Source organism: Cryptomeria japonica, chromosome 4 (genome assembly GCF_030272615.1).
Source record: "Cryptomeria japonica chromosome 4, Sugi_1.0, whole genome shotgun sequence".
Taxonomy (NCBI): Eukaryota; Viridiplantae; Streptophyta; class Pinopsida; order Cupressales; family Cupressaceae; genus Cryptomeria; species Cryptomeria japonica.
The window spans coordinates 405999030-406017566 of NC_081408.1; the positions used below are offsets into that span (position 1 = coordinate 405999030).

The window sequence follows — 18537 nt, forward strand, 5'->3', positions numbered from 1 at the left end:
CTTCTTGTAAAAGGTAAGATTGTTATTTTGAATATTTTTTTGTTTCTTGTATGCAAAAATTCCATTTTCTATTCATTTATTTTGAAAGTTTTACATTTTCTTCCAAAATCTTTTGTATGTTTGTATGTTTGTATGTAGTATGTAGTATGTAGTATGTAGTTGTACTATGTAGGGTTTGTAAATTTTTTTTGTTAAAAAGTTACAATTTAAAAAAAAAAAAAAAAAAAAATTTACAAACCCTACCTTAGTTTTTTTTAATGTATGTATTAATTTCATTTTGTATTTGTAATGTTTTATTGCAGCAAACTTCACTTTATTATTTGCCTCAACTTCAAGTTTCACAAAACTATCCTACAATGTCTACTTCAGCTTCTAGACCCCCCATTAGAAAGGACCTTGCTTGGAAATATCATGAGGATTTTCCACGGCAAGGAAAGGGGCAAACAAAATGTACATTTTGCAAAACAATATTCCATGGAGGTATATAATATATATAGACTGAAATACCATATTTCTGGTGGGCATGGACATGATGCCGAACCATGCCTAAAGGCACTCCTTGAGGCCGTACGTGATTGTTATGTAATGGTTGAGGAAGTTGAAAGGAAAATGAAACAAAAGGAGGATCGAGCGGCCATTGGGAGAGAGGCAACTTTAGGAAGAGGGACACAGTTAGGTTGTGTTGGAGGCCCTTCTTCCTTACCTCCATATCGTCCCACTCGTTTTGCTACTGCTAGTGTTGGTGCTTCCGCTTCTACTTCTGTAAGGGGTAGTGCCACTGCCACTTCTCATGGTCCTAGCACTAGTAGTTGTAGTGGGAGTGTTAGCATTGGACCTAGGATTCGTAAATCTAGGCTGGATACCTTCTTTGTGCCTCGCACTACTCCTGGGTCCCAACAATCGCTTGAGGGCATGGGTTGGAACAAGGAGGTCCATGATGCCGCTAAAATGGCAGTTGGCAGGTTTTGGCTCTACGGCAGTGTTCCATTCTTTACAGCCACGTGAATGTTTTATGTTTGATTGTTTTAATTTTTATACTTTGATTCTTCGTTTTATTTGTTCTCATACATACTACATAGTACATAGTACATACTTAGCTTATCTCATTGAATTTATTTGTGACAGGTCTCCTTATTGGCAAGAAATGGTTGATGCTCTTACCATATGCGGGGCGGGGTTCAAAGCCCCTTCTAAGTCTAATTTGAGGGGACCCATTTTGACTCAATTGGTGAATGATGTGAAGAAGGAATCAGGTGAACAACGCCAGATATGGAGCACTAAAGGTTGCACCATCATGACTAATGGTTGGATGGATAGGAGAAATAGAACTCTCCTTAATTTTCTTGTTTCTTCCGCAGGTGATTGATTAATTTTAGTTTCATTTAGTCTTTAACTTTTTATTTTTTATTTAATGGTTTATTGAATGATCATTGATCTTGTTTTATTTTTTTATTTCAGGGGGCACCGTTTTCATCAAGTCCATTGATGTCTTTGCCCATTGCAAGAATGCCACCTACCTATGTGAGCAGATAGAGGAGGTGATTGATGAGGTGGGTGAGGAGAACGTGGTACAGGTGGTGTAACTTCATTAATTACAATGCAACAAATTATGTTGCTGCAAGTAGACTATTGATGGAGAGGCACCCATCTATAGTTTGGACTCCATGTGTTGCCCATTGCATTGACCTCATGTTGGAGGATATTGGAAAACTCCCATGGGTCAAGAGATGTGTAGAAAGGGCGCGAAATGTGTACAAATTTGTATATAATCATTCATGGGTGTTAGCTCTTATGAGACAATACACAGAGCAGAAGGAGTTAGCTCGTCTAGGAATCACAAGATTTGCCACAAACTTCATCACATTGCAGTCCATGCTTCGCTCTAAGTCGGCCTTGAGCCGTATGAATGTTGGTGACGAGTGGTCTTCCTCATCCTATGCTACCACCCCTACAGGGAAAGATATGGCAGACTGCATTTTTGATGAGCGCGACTTTTGGGTCCCTTGTGATGAGATAGTGAAGGTAAATTTTTTATAATTTCTACAATTTAACTTTTTGTTTTATAACTTATTAAATATATTCTCTTATTTGCTCATTTTTCTAAATTACACAATATTTTCAATTTTGCAGTTTGTTAAGCCCTTGGTGGTTTTGTTGCGAGTTGCGGATGGAGAAAAGCCCGCAATGGGCTACATATATGAGGGCATGGATAGGGCGAAGGAGGGCATCAAATCTGTCTATGAAGGAGATGAGAGCAAGTATGGTCCCATTTGGGAGATCATTGATAGGAGATGGCATCATCAGCTTCATAGGCCCATCCATGCAACAACCTATTATCTGAATCCAGCATTCCATTTTATCCCTTCTTTCAAGGCTGATGTGGAGGTCTTTAATGGGCTATACTCGGTCATGGAGAAGATGGCACCTGCTGGTACTACTCAGATAGAGCTTATTCGAGAGCTACAGTTGTTCTCAAATGCACAAGGGGAGACCTTCTCTCGTCCTATCACCAAAGACAGTAGGACAACTATGATGCCAAGTAAAAATAAATTGTAAGGCTTAATTTTAGTTTTATTGTATATTGTTAAATGAGTTCATGAGTGAGACTGATTTTATTTATTTTTCTCATTTCAAACTCAGATAACTGGTGGAGCTTTTTTGGCCCAATGACACCAAATATTCAGAAGTTGGCCATTCGCATCTTGAGCCAACCATGCAGCGCATCTGGTTGTGAGCGCAATTGGAGTGTGTTTGAGCACATACACTCCAAGAGGCACAATAGATTATCTGTGGAGAAGATGAATGATCTCGTCTTTGTTCACTACAACCTCCGCCTAAGAATGAGAAAGAATGCATTAGTTGACATCTCTCCTATCAGTCTAGATGAGGTTGATCCTAATGCAGAGTGGGCCATTGAGACAGATCTTGCTGCTGTCTTTAGTGATGATGACACTGATTGGATCGACCAGGTAGATATAGAGGCTGAGTCTGTAGCCATGGCAGAGGAGGAGCGGAGAGCACGAGCAGAGACAGGAGATTCAGAGGCAGATACTGATAGTGACACTGATGTTCCTGATGTTGGTGAGCATGGCATAGTGTCACAGGGAGTGGCTATGGCTGCCAAATCATCGAGGACCTACCTTAAATGCCTTCGTAGGGGGCCGAGGCCAGAGGGTGCATGCTCCTCTGAGCCATAGGCTTGTAGTTGTATTTACCTTTGGTATTTGTGTGGAACATTTGATGATGACATGGATTTTTTATTCCATGAGTTTTGTAATATTGTATACATTTGACAATATTTATATATCTATGTTTGTTATTTCCTTCAGCTACAATTTGCGTTTATGCTTATGTGATTGATGTATACTTGTGTATGTAATCAAATGAGCCGAGTTTGATGATGTTATTGTGTCTTTAAGGTGTATTCAATAAAGGGTGCATGAAACAATTTTTAAATCTTTAAAAATATCTAAATTTCTTGAGTTTTTCACTTTCTCGAGTCCAGACGAGTCTAAAGCCAAGTCTGACTCTGAGTCCCGAGTCCAAGTCCGGGTCGGCCTTGCCGAGTCCAAGCCGAGTCCGAGTCTCGTTTCTTTGTTTACAATACATGTTTTGTCCATATTTGGTCATAGGGGCATTAATTGCTGGAGGTACAACATTTGCTTCTATCATGCTCTTCTTCCTTGCTCCGGTTCCTTTCCTCGTACAGTTGTAGTATCTGCTATCGACGTTCCTCTCGGTCCTTTTCCTCCCAAAGATCTCAAAGGGAAATGAAGTTACATGCCAACAACCTTGGTAGTCTTTACAAGAGATGGTTGATCGCGTCGTTCACTGTCAAGCTATCTCAAATGGCGCTCTCAAGGACCTCTCACTAGAGACTTGCCCTTCAAACGTACTAGTTGACAAACATTCCCACAAGTATACCGAGGCCTGTATCAATTCACCATCAATGTGTTTTCTTCTTGCTCAAATATTTCGAGTTCTACAATTGTTCGGCCCATTACATTGCCATATTGCTTGTTGTCGTACTACCTCTTTGTGGCTTAGATCTCTAGGCTTCGTATCAGCAATGACACCAAAATGTTTACTCCTGTAGGCTGATATTAATTATCATACAGAGTAAACAGAGATATCATCTACAAAACATAAAATAACAGAGTATAACAATGTCAAGTACAAGAGAGGTTCAAAAAGATGTATCATTCATTACCCTATTCAATGTGTACAATAATCAACTGGTTCCCGACACAACAAAATGAGTACAATAAATACTATCTCGTGGCTGGTTTAGATTACCAACCGCGAGGAACTGCCAAACCCAACTACTTGTCAGGAACAAATGACAACATTACATAACATAGCCAACTAATATTTACACAGTTAACACTTTCGCTAACATAATATTTATTGACAAACACTTGGCATAAACTACCGACTACACCCAACCCAATTCTTCATCATATTTAGGTGCCAATACACCTAGATCCCATGGACTTGGGGGCTGATTACTTTGTTTAGAGAAAATGTGTTCAATGTGTGCCTCATGAAAAGTGGACTTCCCAAATAAATCACATTCCAACTCAAAGAGATTGAAACTATCACAAATACTCTTTAGGGAGCCAATCTAATACATACATGAATTACCATCATTGTAAATAGATAGCAAATCCTCATCATAAGCTGTTTTGGAAGTTTTAACCTGCTCTTTTTCATCAACTTAATCATTAATGTCATCAACTTCATTGGAGAGGTCTCAATATGTACCCAAGGTTGCAGTTTTGTATTTTCACTCATGCACAATCACATCAACCGTATTTGCATGCACTTCTACGGAGTCATTTTGGGCTTCTGTTATAAATTCATCATGTGGTAAGTCATTTTCTTCATCAACATTTCCTGACCTACTCCTCATTACCCAAGTAAGGTAGAGGCTTCTCCTCACATTGTTTCAAAGCACTGTTGACCAAATCATATGCAGCTGAAGTAACCTGCTCTTGCTTCAAAACAGACTCTAACATAGATAAAATGGGTTGGGAGATAGTACCATTTTCATTACTGATTAAGGCAATAATGGTTCTCATGCATACAGGGATAGTTTCTTCATGATCCTTATTGATAGAAGCTATTAAATGCTGAAACATTTGAAGATGAGATCATCACAGTCTAAATCAATCAAGAGAACACATCTTAGCCATCAATTCTAAATCCTTTGCCCTCTTATCGAAAGAAGGGCTCCTGGAATCACCTAAACCATGAAAATTGTCAATCATCAGTTGTAGCGTCTCCCTCAATATGTTACCATTGTATGGTGCTCTAGGAGCTGAAATTCTCATAATTTTAATGAGACAAGTAGTGACTGCAATTCTCACATCTTCAGCTAGATGCCTCGTAATGTGGGACTTAACTAATGCAACCAATGGTCCCTCCTTTGCCCATTTCAAAACTTCAAAATCTGATTGGTCCAATTTTGACAAATACATTTCCATTTCTTCCAACCTGTTAAGAACATTCTTTGATGAATATCAAGACCCAAGTTTATTTCCCGAAGCATAGAGCATACTACTCACATCCATTACTTTCAGTGAATATTGAGACTTAATAACTCTGAACGATTTTCTGAATTGTTCTATTACACTGAAATCAACTATCAACAAACTCTTAGGCTGGCAGGTTCTTCTGCTCTGATGCCACTGTAAGGTCCCATGCCAAGATAATAGATCAACTATTAAATTTTTTATTTTTAGTGAATTGACATTTCATCAAACACCTTGCATTTAACTCCTCTTAACAATATTTTCCGATTGTTTGGTTAAGGAATGTCTTAAAATGTAGATATGAACAGGATTCACATAATTCTGCACCGCCCAAAATATAGAAAGAGCATGAACATTTAATCAAACAGTTTGCATCGATTCATTGTATTGTTGTTACAGGGATATACACCTCAAAATTGACATGAAACAGTCATAGGAAATTTCTAAATACCTTCTACTTTTCTGTTATGAAAATTGAAATACACAAAAACATAATATAGAAGACAAACTTCAAATATTATGGCGAAAAGGCAGGTTCTGCTTAAAATGGACTCCAATAGCTCACGTGGGCCTCCTCCTTTACTGATTGGTCAGGTTAATATAGTCCTAAAAGCCTTCAAACTCTTCCCATAAAGTGGTCCTACTTTCTCTTTTTCTCCTTTTCACAACACCGAAAGTACTAAGTAATAGGTAGAGAGTCCATGTAAATTCAAACTCTGCCTTCCAAAAGTTTAACCCAACACAAAGATCTCCCATATCACTTTATCAAATGCCTTTGCTTTTGTTTGACTTCACACTTCTTTTGTTGTAGTACGGCAGGTATAAAAGAGTCCTAAATGAATTAAGACTCTTCAGAAAATAGTCTTTTTACAACATACAATTCCCTTCAAGCCTCCCAATAGGCTGGCAGCTGCTTATTTTATTTTTTCTAAACTTCCCTAGGCTGACAGGTAGATAAAGTATCCCACAAACCCCTTTACAATATCCAAAAACTCTTTTTTAGAAGGTTGCATAAGGTTATAGGAAGGTGTTCAAGCCCCAAATCGTCAACGATTCCCTTTTTGGGGTAATATCACTTGTACAGCTCTTGATTTGGCTAATAAAGTGGTTCAGCTAGAATTTGAGTCTCTTCCAAGCATATCAAGTCTCCTTGGATTTGACTAAACAAGAAAGCATCAATTGTCCAAGAAACTAAAACCTCTATGACCAATCCAAAAACTCTAATTTTCTGTAAGTCTCTGCAAAAAAATCGATCTTCCACACAAGGACATTCACTTGCAAAAATCTCCTTTCCATTCAAGTGGAGACTCTAAACAAGTCTCACTACGTCAACCAAGGAGAATCTTCCACCACCATGGCTAATCTTCTCCGAGAGGGTTTTCATCCTCCAATGAGATGAACCAACTTCAATCACAAAAACCCCAAAGGTTTCACCAAAGGGATATCAAATAATCTGTATAATTCAAATTAGTTCACAAAAACTCCCCTATAACCTCTCCAAGAACTTTCCAAAAAATATAATGTAAAATCACTTTATTATTTAAATAAGTCCTATTACTCCAAAAAGTGATTTAATGCAATATTTAAATATTCCTAATAGTTAGGTCACTTAATCAACATCCAACATTTGAAATTTTTCAATTCTCATTTCCACGAGCTATTATACTAAGGATCTTTTTAATTATTTTAAAAAAATTATGCAACTAGCTCAATATTACACCTAGGTTGCAGAAATAGTTGGGAAGCATTATAATCGAAATCTGACTACACTAGAGTGATACCGATGAAGAATAATGAAAATTGGGGCTGACTGGGTGACTTACTATAAATAGATGCTCTCTCCAAAAATTTAGCACACTGAAAAACGTAATTCACTTCAAAAAGTGGCATAGCAGTCCTCTAGATCGACTAAGCTCATCGCCAACATCAAACATCTTCTCCAACAAGGTTGATGGTCACCGAGAAAGCTGAAGCCAACTACAATACTAAAGTGAACAAAAAATGGCATTATGGGCAAACATTTGTTAATTTGAAATACTGGACTTTGACGTATCACATAACATATGATCTAATCAGGAATGACTGTTTCTAACTTTGACTTACACATTAATGGTTGATTTTTTATGATGAATAAGTCTCATTTACACAATCATCAAGTGTCATAATGGATACAATCAACGTGGATTTCAAAGCACAAAGCTGATGATGTGATAGAAATGAGAGACTATATACATGGAATATATGATAAATTTGACACTACAAAACAAAGCCGATATCACAATAAATTTGTTGATCAGATATTAGAGTTCAGGCCAAACAAAATGCTTGAGATTCAGCAAAAATTATTGAAGTCAATTTTGTGCCTACTATTAGTGAACTCTATGGTCCAGAATAATCAAGTAATATTGAACTTGTCACTCAAAACCAAAGTCAACAGTAATCAACTCACTGGTTTCAAGACTTTCCTGATGTCAGCAGTCAATGAATGATGTGATCCACAAGAATACCCTTTTGGTCGTGGTTGCGTTATATGAGCTTATTCAATTCTCTTATATGTGATTAATGTGATGTGGCAGCTAAATTGACCTTGTTAGCTAGAAATCAATCAAAAAGGCAAAAAACAGTCAATGAATGGGCAAACATTGTGGCAGCCAAATTGACCTGGCTACCTAGAATATCAATTAAAAAAAAACCATGTCATTTCTGATAAAATATTGATGCCATTGACTCATGACGAAAAGAATAAAATTAAAGATGTCACCAATGCCCTGGTTTAGTCTTGTTTATCATGCTTAAATTTTGTCTCAATTTGTCCTGCAAATTGTCCTCTGTTATCTTGAATATACATGATGGCTTCTCTAGGACAATAACACACGACACCAAAAACAAGAAAATTCATATGCATTCCGTTAAACCTAACTTTATATTAGAGGACCTAAAATTACAAATTCATAAAGAGTAAAATTAAAGAAACAATAAAATATTGTATGAGGATTTTCTAAATAGAGCTATAGGAATCCACCCACCCTGCATAAAGACAGAAAAAAGTTGTCTAAACCATTACATATGAAACACCCTCACAGAACATGAAGATAAGTAAGGATGATGTGACAACTATTACAAAGTCATATAGGGATGTTGATGTGAAATTAAACAAAATGTTACAGGACTAGCTTACATTTATTGAATCCATATAATTTTACAAAATTGCTATTAATTTATTAAATAAAGAAGCTTTGTGAAATCACCTTTGGTGTTTCAAATTTAAGCAACTCGACTTCCCATTGTATATTAGCTCCTTCTGGAACATTCTCAGGCCTGGATTCATATTGCATTGTTTAAAAAAAAATTGAATTTAAGATCAATTCATAAAGGACTTTTATTCAACTAGTACTACAATATTAAAGCATTGAGTATGACCTCAAAAGATAAAGAAAATTACTTTTAACATCTTCAAGTTATCAAGTCTGACCTCAAAAGAGAAAAACAAAACAAATTTACTTTTATGTTTTAAGTAAGACCATTAAAATCACAAGAATGAATAAATTTGTGATATAAAATGATACTACAGTAAAACATGATTTAAAATATCACCGTGGAAATTTGTCATAGGCATAATCTGGCGTGCTAGAGACAAGAGCAATCTCATTGGGAAGCATAAGTCGTATGCACATTTCCAAGCCTTCTGGTACCTATTTGTCAAAAGGAAATCATTTTATTCCAATCATTGTTTGTGTAATATTACCATTACTAAGTACTACCTCTTATAGCAAACAAATTCATAACATACTAAAAGCAGGGTAGACTTATACATGCTTTCTACAAAAAACTGCCAGGATCATTCAATCCAACATCTATCAGTATATTTTTTAAATGACCATTTAACACTGACTATTAGAGGAGATGCTCTATTGAGAGGTTTGGTAAAGCCATATATCTTTTCTGATAAATGTGAGGCTGCCATTTCCCTTGTTTATTGAATTTAATCATTGGAAATCCATGGTTTTAAATAGCTCAGCATCCATGCTAGTCGTATAAGACAAGATTGTTTTGCTTGTGTGGTTCAAAATAGGAAAAAAAAAACCTAAAAGGTAAACAGCAAGCCAATCATAATTAAATAACTAATGTCATGTAACCAGAAATAAGGGAAAATCCTATTGATACTTGTCAAATATATACACAAGAAAGTAATAGCCACTATCAGGTTTCCTTGAACCCATGTCCAAGGGGTTGCCATGTAAGGATGGATAATCTGAGCCATTCTGAGGCATTCATAAGCACATGACCCAGGATCATATCCATCCCCCTACAAGTAGGTGGGCCATAACTCTGGCTGATGCGAGGATAGACTGTGGTGTAATGATTATAGAGTAGATTTGAGTATTGCTGGCTTTTTATTCTAAGTAAACATTTTCATAGCTGTTTTATTGTTCTAGGAGAAGCAAGCTTCTCTATTTATAGACACTCCATGTTGTTAGATTTAGATTATTCTGTATTTCCTAGATTGTTGTCCTCTGTAAGATTTGTTTATTGTTAGAATGGTTGGTTGTGGTAAGTAGTTAGCAGTTGCAACTTTTCTGGTTTGACTTTTTAATGGAAAGAAAAATTGCATACAATCACCTCTCATGTACCTTTGTTTTGATTATAAAATTATTTTGTGAAACCCAAAGCGACAGAAGCTTTTCCAGAAAAGCGACAGAAGCTTTTCCAGAAATTCTACAACTGGTATCAGTGCATAGTATATTGCCATAGCAATAGAAAAATGGTTATAAATTGGATTTTTCAATGAGCTGATGGTGAAGTAAAAGAAGTTCAAGAGAAGAAACCAATGCTTTTTGAAGGTTGCCAACAGAATCCAATCCAATAGTTTTGTTGTTGTTACCTTTGAAAATTTTGCATCGTATCTTGGTAGTTTTGCATGGTTATTGCCCTCATGTATCTCATATTACCCGAAATTTTTTATATCCATTGCCTTCAAACTCAAAGCTGGTTTCCAATCAACTATTGAAGTCTTCCCTGCAATGAATTGGTTGAAAGTAGTTGAATCCTCCTGTAATTTTTTTATGACAGCTTTCCAAGATTTCACTAAAACCTGCACTTTCTTTTTGTAGCAATGAACCTTCAGATCAACTCAACCTCAAATTTGTTATGATATGGTCAGCCTCTTTGAACTTGTTGCAGTATAACTACAATATTTGTGGCCATCATTTTGTTGAGTCAGTCAGCCTGTTCTTTTTACTTGATAATTTGGCTGCAAACACTTTCATCAAACCACCAATTTAAGCCAAGTATGCCTTCAATAACTAAATTTGACCTACAATTACATAAGTTGGTTCAAAGAGTTGTTTAAAATTTTAAATCACTTAAAAGTTCACCTTTTTTATTTATTTGTGTCTTATTTTTGGGATAATCATAAACATAGCTCACTTTTTTCTAAGTTCTCAGTTTGGGTTCAGGTTCACAAATTCAGTTTCTAGATCCAACCAAAGAAATTTGGAATCAAGTCTGTTTTCGTTTAATCTATACCAAAAACATATATGCATTTGCAGCCTGAAAGCAAAAGTTAAGTCAAAGATACCATATAATGTCCCCTTCTCAGTGGTAATCAGCTTAACTGACCGTTAGCTTATTCCGGAGACCTGTAGGCTAGTCGGAAGCAGAAATTAGGGTTTCCTACCTCTAGGAGAATGTTTCTGCAGTTTCGAAGGCTTGCATGTTGGAATTTTACAGTTCTGATTCTGGATTCCTTCTGGGTTTTCAGAAAGCTTCACAGTGGGGGTACATGCATAGCAAGTTATGGAGTTTGACCGACTTACTATGTTTAGTAAGTGGAGGCAGAAGCAGTTGAGTTCTCTGGGTTTTTTTGGGTTTTCTGAGAGCTCTGCAATGGTATAACATGCAACCCAATCTGAGGACCTTTTCGGGACTTACTATTTTTAGTAAGTTTGGCAGCTGCTCAGAATGTGGTAAAAATCACTTTGGAAACACTTACTATTTTTAGCAGTATGCTATTTATAGTAAGTATTATTTTTGGCAGTGCCATTTCAGGCAGGGATTCTGCAGCTCAGCTCAGTGGCTATTTCTAGCAGTATTATTTTGGCAGGATCCTGTATTCACTCAGATGACTATATTTAGCAGTTCAGTTCAGAGCTCCAACTCAATTCAGTTTTGGGTGATTTCCAGCACTTCAGTCTCTGGCTTATTTTGGCAATAATCAGTATTTGAGGAGAAGGTATTTTTAATATATTAATACCTTAGCATGAGGTTTTAATATTTGATTGGACGACTTAGGAAGGGAGAAGTATTATTTTTTATTATTTCCTAAGTAAAGTGGTGGCAAGGATTAGTATTTTTTTATGTTTTATAATGTTATTATTTTATAACTTGGTGACCTTCAAAAAAGTGCGACTAGGAGACATGGAGATGGGGCATCAAAGTTCAAATGTATTATTATAATTTTATACACCTTAAATTATCTCCAAAAGTTCGATTTAAGGGGGAGGGTTTCATGAAATGAAATGAAAGTGAAATAAGGGGAATTTGGCGCCATTTGAATTTGAGCCCTTAAAATCTATAAATGGGAGTGTTGGGCTTCTCATTTGGCATCTCAGAACATTTTACACCGTTATGCTGTCGGATTGACTCCAAACAATCTTCGAGGGTGAATACCTCCTAGGGTTTTTGACAGACTTCGAGTGTGAGACATCACTCCTAGCTGTGATTGGATCTTCTGAATGTGTGGTTCGATTTGTGTGGGCATTGATTTGTGTGGAAGCTCTTATTGGGGCAATTTCTACCTCAGAAGGGCGAGATTTTCAGTGGTGTGGATTTCAATGTGGCTGGTTTTTGGTCTCGCTCAAGCGAATGATTGATCATATCTCCCTACCTATGCAATCGATTATTCTAGGTAATAGCTTGTTGGAAGCGTATCCGGAGGGTGATCATTCTTCTACCTTGGCGTTTCTTTTGGTGTGCTTGCTGATTTTTGGTTGCAAATTGTATTTTTGCTGCTGGTCATACCATTCTTGGGCTGCCTTGGGTTGTGTGCCGGCTGTTTGTGGAGTTCGCGGTGCAGGTTTGGAGTTCTTGTTGCATCGCCTCAGTTGTAGTTTTCATTTGCTTCTATTTTCAAGTCATTCTGAGTTGTTTTGGGTGAGTTAAGAGTATAATAGTGAGTTTGGTAGTGGCTGTTTTTTGCATGTTATGCGGACAACAAATTGTACTTCCAATTTAGTATGTTATTTCTTTGTGGGTGGGTTTGAGTTTGTTAATTGTGATAAGTTTGGTGATATTCAGCAGTATGGGACAGCCTAATCTCTCTTTCCTATGTATTGCATCTCTTATTTGTAAGGTTGAATAGTAGTACTATCAACCATTTCTGGACTGTAAAGCATACCCCACTGAAAAGTGGAAGAAGTTGGCTTGCCGCCTACATTTGATCTTTGTAATTCTGTCCTCCCGCTGAATAAGCGATCGAGTGATATTTTGTTTGTAATGGTTCCCTTGTTGCATAAGCGATTGAGTTGAGCTTTGTTGTAAGTGTTCAGTCCTCCCGCTGAAATATTGTGGTTGAGTGATTCGTGCTTGGTTTTGTTCTTGTTCTCCTTGGTTGGTTTACCGCCAAGCGTTCTAGTTTTCTATTCCCGCTGGAAAGTGGAAGGGGCTGGCTTGCCGCCCAAATTTGTAATCAATTTCAGCTTTGAAGCTTCTAACGATCCCCTCAACACTGTATGCTCTCACCCTCCCAGTTTGGGCTCTCGATGATCAGAAAGTGGAAGGGTTACTTTCAGCAACATTTGGTTTTCACTTCCTAACCATAACAAGTGTTGTGTTGAATGTAATTGTAGAAAAAATTGTGGGGATATTACATACCACAACAACATATAACAAACAAAATCACCATAAACTCATATGTAATGATAAATATAAAATTATAAATATCATAAAACAATCAATGTTCAAACTTCAATATTAAAATAATAATGTCAAGTTTAACAACCAAGTTTCAGAATCATATGTGTCGTCAAAACATCATCATCATTATCATCATTGACAATAAACAATGTTGCAAGATTTGAAGAACCACAAGTGGTACCACTTCCACTAGCACTAAAAGTATGTTTGCTATTGGCTCCTCAAAAGCAGCATGTTGGGAAGTGGAAGCATCCAAGTCAATATGCTCTGGTCTAATATCCCCTTTTTTAACTAAGAAAATAAGTTAATAATTTAATTTACGTTGTCCAAAACATAACTTTAACTTTAAAAAAGATGACTTATATTTTATTATTAAATTAAATGGTACTACAAGTGATATTATCGTGTTTTTCAAAGATGGCTTAATTTGTTACCAAAAGTGTCACTGGGATAGGGAGGGGGGCAAATTGAAATATTAAATTAACAAGGAAATGAATTTCTAGAGACTTTTTGAGGAAGCTAGGATTATAAAAGGAGTTGGGCTCAAGGAAAATCATCCATTGTTTGTTGCCCAAAACCCCCAATCTTGAAGATTGAGCATTTGTTGTTCATCTTTTGGCCAGATGACAAAAACCCTCTTGGTTTTTTGGATTGGTTTTGGAGACAAAAACCCTCTCATCCAGCCAAAGCGATTCCATCTAGGGATTATATTTGTGTGGAAAGATTAATTTCAGGTGCATATCAAAGATTTTTAGAATTGTGCCAAAGATTGAAGACTTTCCTGATTTCAGATTGTTTAGAATTTCCAGATTTTCAGTTTGTTATTTTACAATTATTCAATAGGTTTTTGAAATTTAATATATGATATCAAGTTGGGTAATTTTTTAATATTATTTCTGCTAGCGCTCAATTGTAAATCATTTTGTATTATTAATGGCCATACAGTTTGTTGAAATAGTAGCTAGCTCGGATATCTATCTATTGTATTTTAATTTTGTCAATGACAATTAAAATACACGTGTTATCTATTGTGTAAATCGAATTTTGGGCTGGACCCAATCATGTAGTGTGGAGAAAACTAATTGTAACTTGTAACGTGGTGATGCTAAATTGTTGCTTTGGGCTGGACCCAAACATATGTAACGTGTAGGCAATAAATGGAACTTAGGGCTGGGCCCAAACTCATGTAACCTGGTCATTATGCATTGTAAAACATGCCCCAAATTTGGGCGCTAAAATAAAATATGTATCCAAGCCAACTTGAAGGAAATGTAAAAGATGAATCTTATAACAAAATTCATCTTAGATCTCAAATATAATAACACACACACTTAGCGAATACACTCTTCATTCAGCAGCAACCTTCTCCTAAGGTCAGCGAACATCATTCCAAGGTCAGCAAAGATTATATTCCTATCAGCAGCAACCTTCTCCTAAGGTCAGCGAACACCACTCCAAGGTCAGCGAAGATATACTTAAGGACAGCAAAGATATTATCAAGAACAGCGAAGTCATTCCTAATGACAGCAACTTCATTCTAGGGTCAGCGAACTTGGAAGACAGCGAATATTCTCCTTGATCTGCAAGTTGTGTTCCAGATAAGTTCTTATTGTGTTATGCCACTGTGCTTACCCTGCTGTTCTGAATACTTCAAGTGTTGAAGTACAGTTGTAAAGTCTCATACTGATTTGCCTAATAAAGATCTGGATTTAGTTGGCTGGGTTTTTCATCTCCAAGAGGGAGGTTTTCCCAGGATATTTTTGGTGTTCTTTGTGTTCAATGTTTTGATTCTCTGATTTTGTTATCTATATTTATCAGTCTGATCCTAAAATTAACACAGTTCTTGTTGTATTTTTTAATTGCTGATTATATATATTAAAAGTGAGATGTTGCAATCATATTGAATGGTTTTATAAAGGAGAAGCCATACATAGTATGGAAATCTTATTATCTGTATAGGGTAATTGTAACTACTCAAAATTGCCAAAAGTTTGTCGTACAAGGGATGGAAATAATGCATATCGCCATATAAATTGGACATCATATGGTCAATGAAAGGTGACTTTAAATTTTACAAAATTGAAGGAAGTTCTTGCCTTGTGGGCCCCAACCGCAACCTATGGGAAAGTAAGGAATTCAAATGCTTTTTGAGGAAAAATTTCTGGTGCAGCCTCTTTGAATTGTTTGTGATTGTCCAATAATAGGTTGCTCCTTTGGACAATCAATTGACAACTTCTGGCATTCCTCCACAGCTTTTTGGGGATTATTCCATAGCAGCTAATTACTATTTTTGACCCAACCGCAGCCACAGAAGAGGAATCATGGATTTACAGTTAGGGATAATTTGCTACAGCAATTTACAGTACAACTATGGTGGGTTATTCATTATTAATTGCTGATTTACTAGTAAGTGCAAAAATAAAATATTAGATTGCATCTCTACTATTTGGCAATTGATTTTCGAGTTGTTTAAAATAGATATATGATAGTTTTGGTACAATTTGTAGCATTTATTCATCTCTCAATTATATCAGCTTCTCTTCCAGGCATTTCTCTTTTCATACAGTGTATAGTGGTTTTCCAACTGCTTGACAAAATGTCTACTTTCACATTGTTAGACAACTATTTGTCATGATTCCTATATTTGAAATAAAAGAGTATTTCATTGTTTTATCATTCATATTGTAAATCTGGAAGGCAATGCCCCCATGATAATGGTTAATTATTTGAATATTTTTTCTGCATACGTTGTAGAATTATGCAACTTGCCACATGTTAGTGTACCAACCATTGTATACTCTCACCTTGCCCATATCAAGAGATGAGTAATCAAAAAGTGTGAGGGTTATGCATTTCATCAAACATTTGCAAAACATTCAAAAATATCAACTCCAAGACATTATATCTAGGTGCATATCCCCTTTCTTATAGCCATGCTGTTTATGCAAAAGGATACACGAGTTGGAATGCATATATGCTAAGTCTTCTACCTTTTTTGAATGCAATCAATTGCACTTTATTGAGTGGATGGAGTATGCTCAAATTCTGCTCAAATGCAAATGAACTAACAACCTATTTGGACATGGTCAGAGAGCTAGAGTTTTTAAACAATTAAAAGAAACCTTCAAACTTGAAAATGTTTGTCTTTTTATATTAGATAAAATAGTTTATAAAACTTATTTGTCATAAAATTTTGATCATGAGAGGTTGTAGATGTTGGACTTGTTGGCCCTTGTGATGTCCCTATCTTTAACCTTATAATAAGAAGCAATAAAACACTTATGTGATCAAGGGTGGCAGCCTTGAAACACCTTCAACTAGTTAGTAGTTAAGAAATAAAAATTTGTACATAGTATTTGAGAAGTTCAAGTGGTAATTTTGCATATTATCAATAAAGACTGAAGCATAAAGACCTTATTGAGGAAAATCATCTTATTTATAAGACTTCGCGATTTTCCTATCAAGCATCCAAGTAAAACATAGAGGATAAGATGTACTAGAGATAAGAGATTTATTATGCTATCCACCCATTCTCATTATCAAGAAATGAAGACTTTAAGAGCATGCAACATACTGAGCCACATGATATGAAGTATGATGCATACTGAAGCTGTGGTCATAATATTGATGCTACACAGAAACTCACGAAGATCTCTTATGCATCGATCATATATAAATACATATCGGCATCATGTCTATAACATCTGCCATACGGAGGAAAGACAATGGGGATAATGAGTAACATGCTCCAACCATCATCCATTAATTGTCATTGCTGTGTAATGATTCCATTGAAGATAGTCAAGCATCATTAATAGATTCGATAAGCAAATAGCAGTCAGCAAGCATATCTGATTATGATCAAGTGCTCAACACTTAATATGGCTGGATAAGGAGGATTCAATAATCCATATCAAAAGAGGGAGTTTGAGTATATGACGGATTGGCCAAACAAATATCGATTAAGGCATTAGCAAACCCGATCAGCAACTAACCATTCCATTGGTTAGTTACTCCAGCAATGATTATATTAATCATAAAGAAACTCCGTTCAACAAGTGATCAATTAATCCTTACAATGAACAGCAATTAAGAATTGTATCAATAGCAAATGATCATATAAAGGTATGATTAGGAGGAGGATATGTCCATTCGAAGATGAGAAACAACCCTTTGTCCCCACAAGATATTTAATAAGGGATCAATATTCATTCCAAAAATAAGATTTTGCCTTCATTTTATATTAACATCCAGTATTGCATCTGCTCGATTGAGCATAGCCTTTTGGCATCAAAACAGGTTGCATATATTCCAACTGACATTCAGAAACAGCACCAAAATTTGCATACTTTCCAAAGGTTAAATCAGAAACAGCAATCATTCCTTTTATCGCTATAAGCGATAGGAGAAAGACTATCAGCACTTTATTATTGCTATATCAGAAACGGCTTGAAGCAGTTGAGAGATAACTTGCAGCATTATATACATTGACATATCAGGAAGAGTGGAGTAAATCCCACAATTACAGATCAGCATATAATAGAGGTCAATCCTTGCATAATTCTCTCAATCCATATCAGAGATAGAAAGATTTCTATATTGCCGATTTGAATATCGAAGTTGTTCATTTCATCCCATCATTCTTTTATTACATATTGCACATTTGATACATTATATGTTTCAGAATTAATATATATGTATAGCAGATTATAAATTGTTACCAGCCTTGTAAGATTCATAAGGATTTAGAGTTTTGTCAAGAAGAAGTCTCTTGCAATCGATTTATTAGTTAATAATTCCCTTATTTCCTAAGAATATACATAAGGGGTCATTACAGCCATGGAAGTGCCACTAACTATGGACTTCCTTCTTGAACTATTATGAAGAGCTTCATTCATTTGACCATTGGAGCATACAAAATCAATAAACACGCCAATGACTCCATGCAAATTGGAATCAGGGAAGACTCTACAAAATGTTGCCTTGCATCTTTCAATAACTTCGAAATCTCTATATTACAATCGTCATTGGCACAAAATGGGTCTCAGCACAATAATATTTTGGACACAATGTGAAGGCAAGATGTACT

At 36.0% G+C, this 18537-nt stretch overlaps 1 protein-coding gene across 1 annotated transcript in view; it reads right to left on the minus strand.

The window, feature by feature from the left end:
* The window catches only part of LOC131074696 (peptidyl-prolyl cis-trans isomerase PASTICCINO1), a 252308-nt gene that overhangs the window by 96755 nt on the left and 137016 nt on the right, over positions 1 to 18537 (minus strand). The window contains exons 12-13 of the mRNA XM_058011384.2: positions 9129 to 9226; positions 8783 to 8852 (exon numbers count right to left, since the gene is read on the minus strand). Of these exons, the coding sequence (XP_057867367.2) occupies positions 8783 to 8852; positions 9129 to 9226 (168 nt within the window). The remainder of the gene's footprint in view (positions 1 to 8782; positions 8853 to 9128; positions 9227 to 18537) is intronic.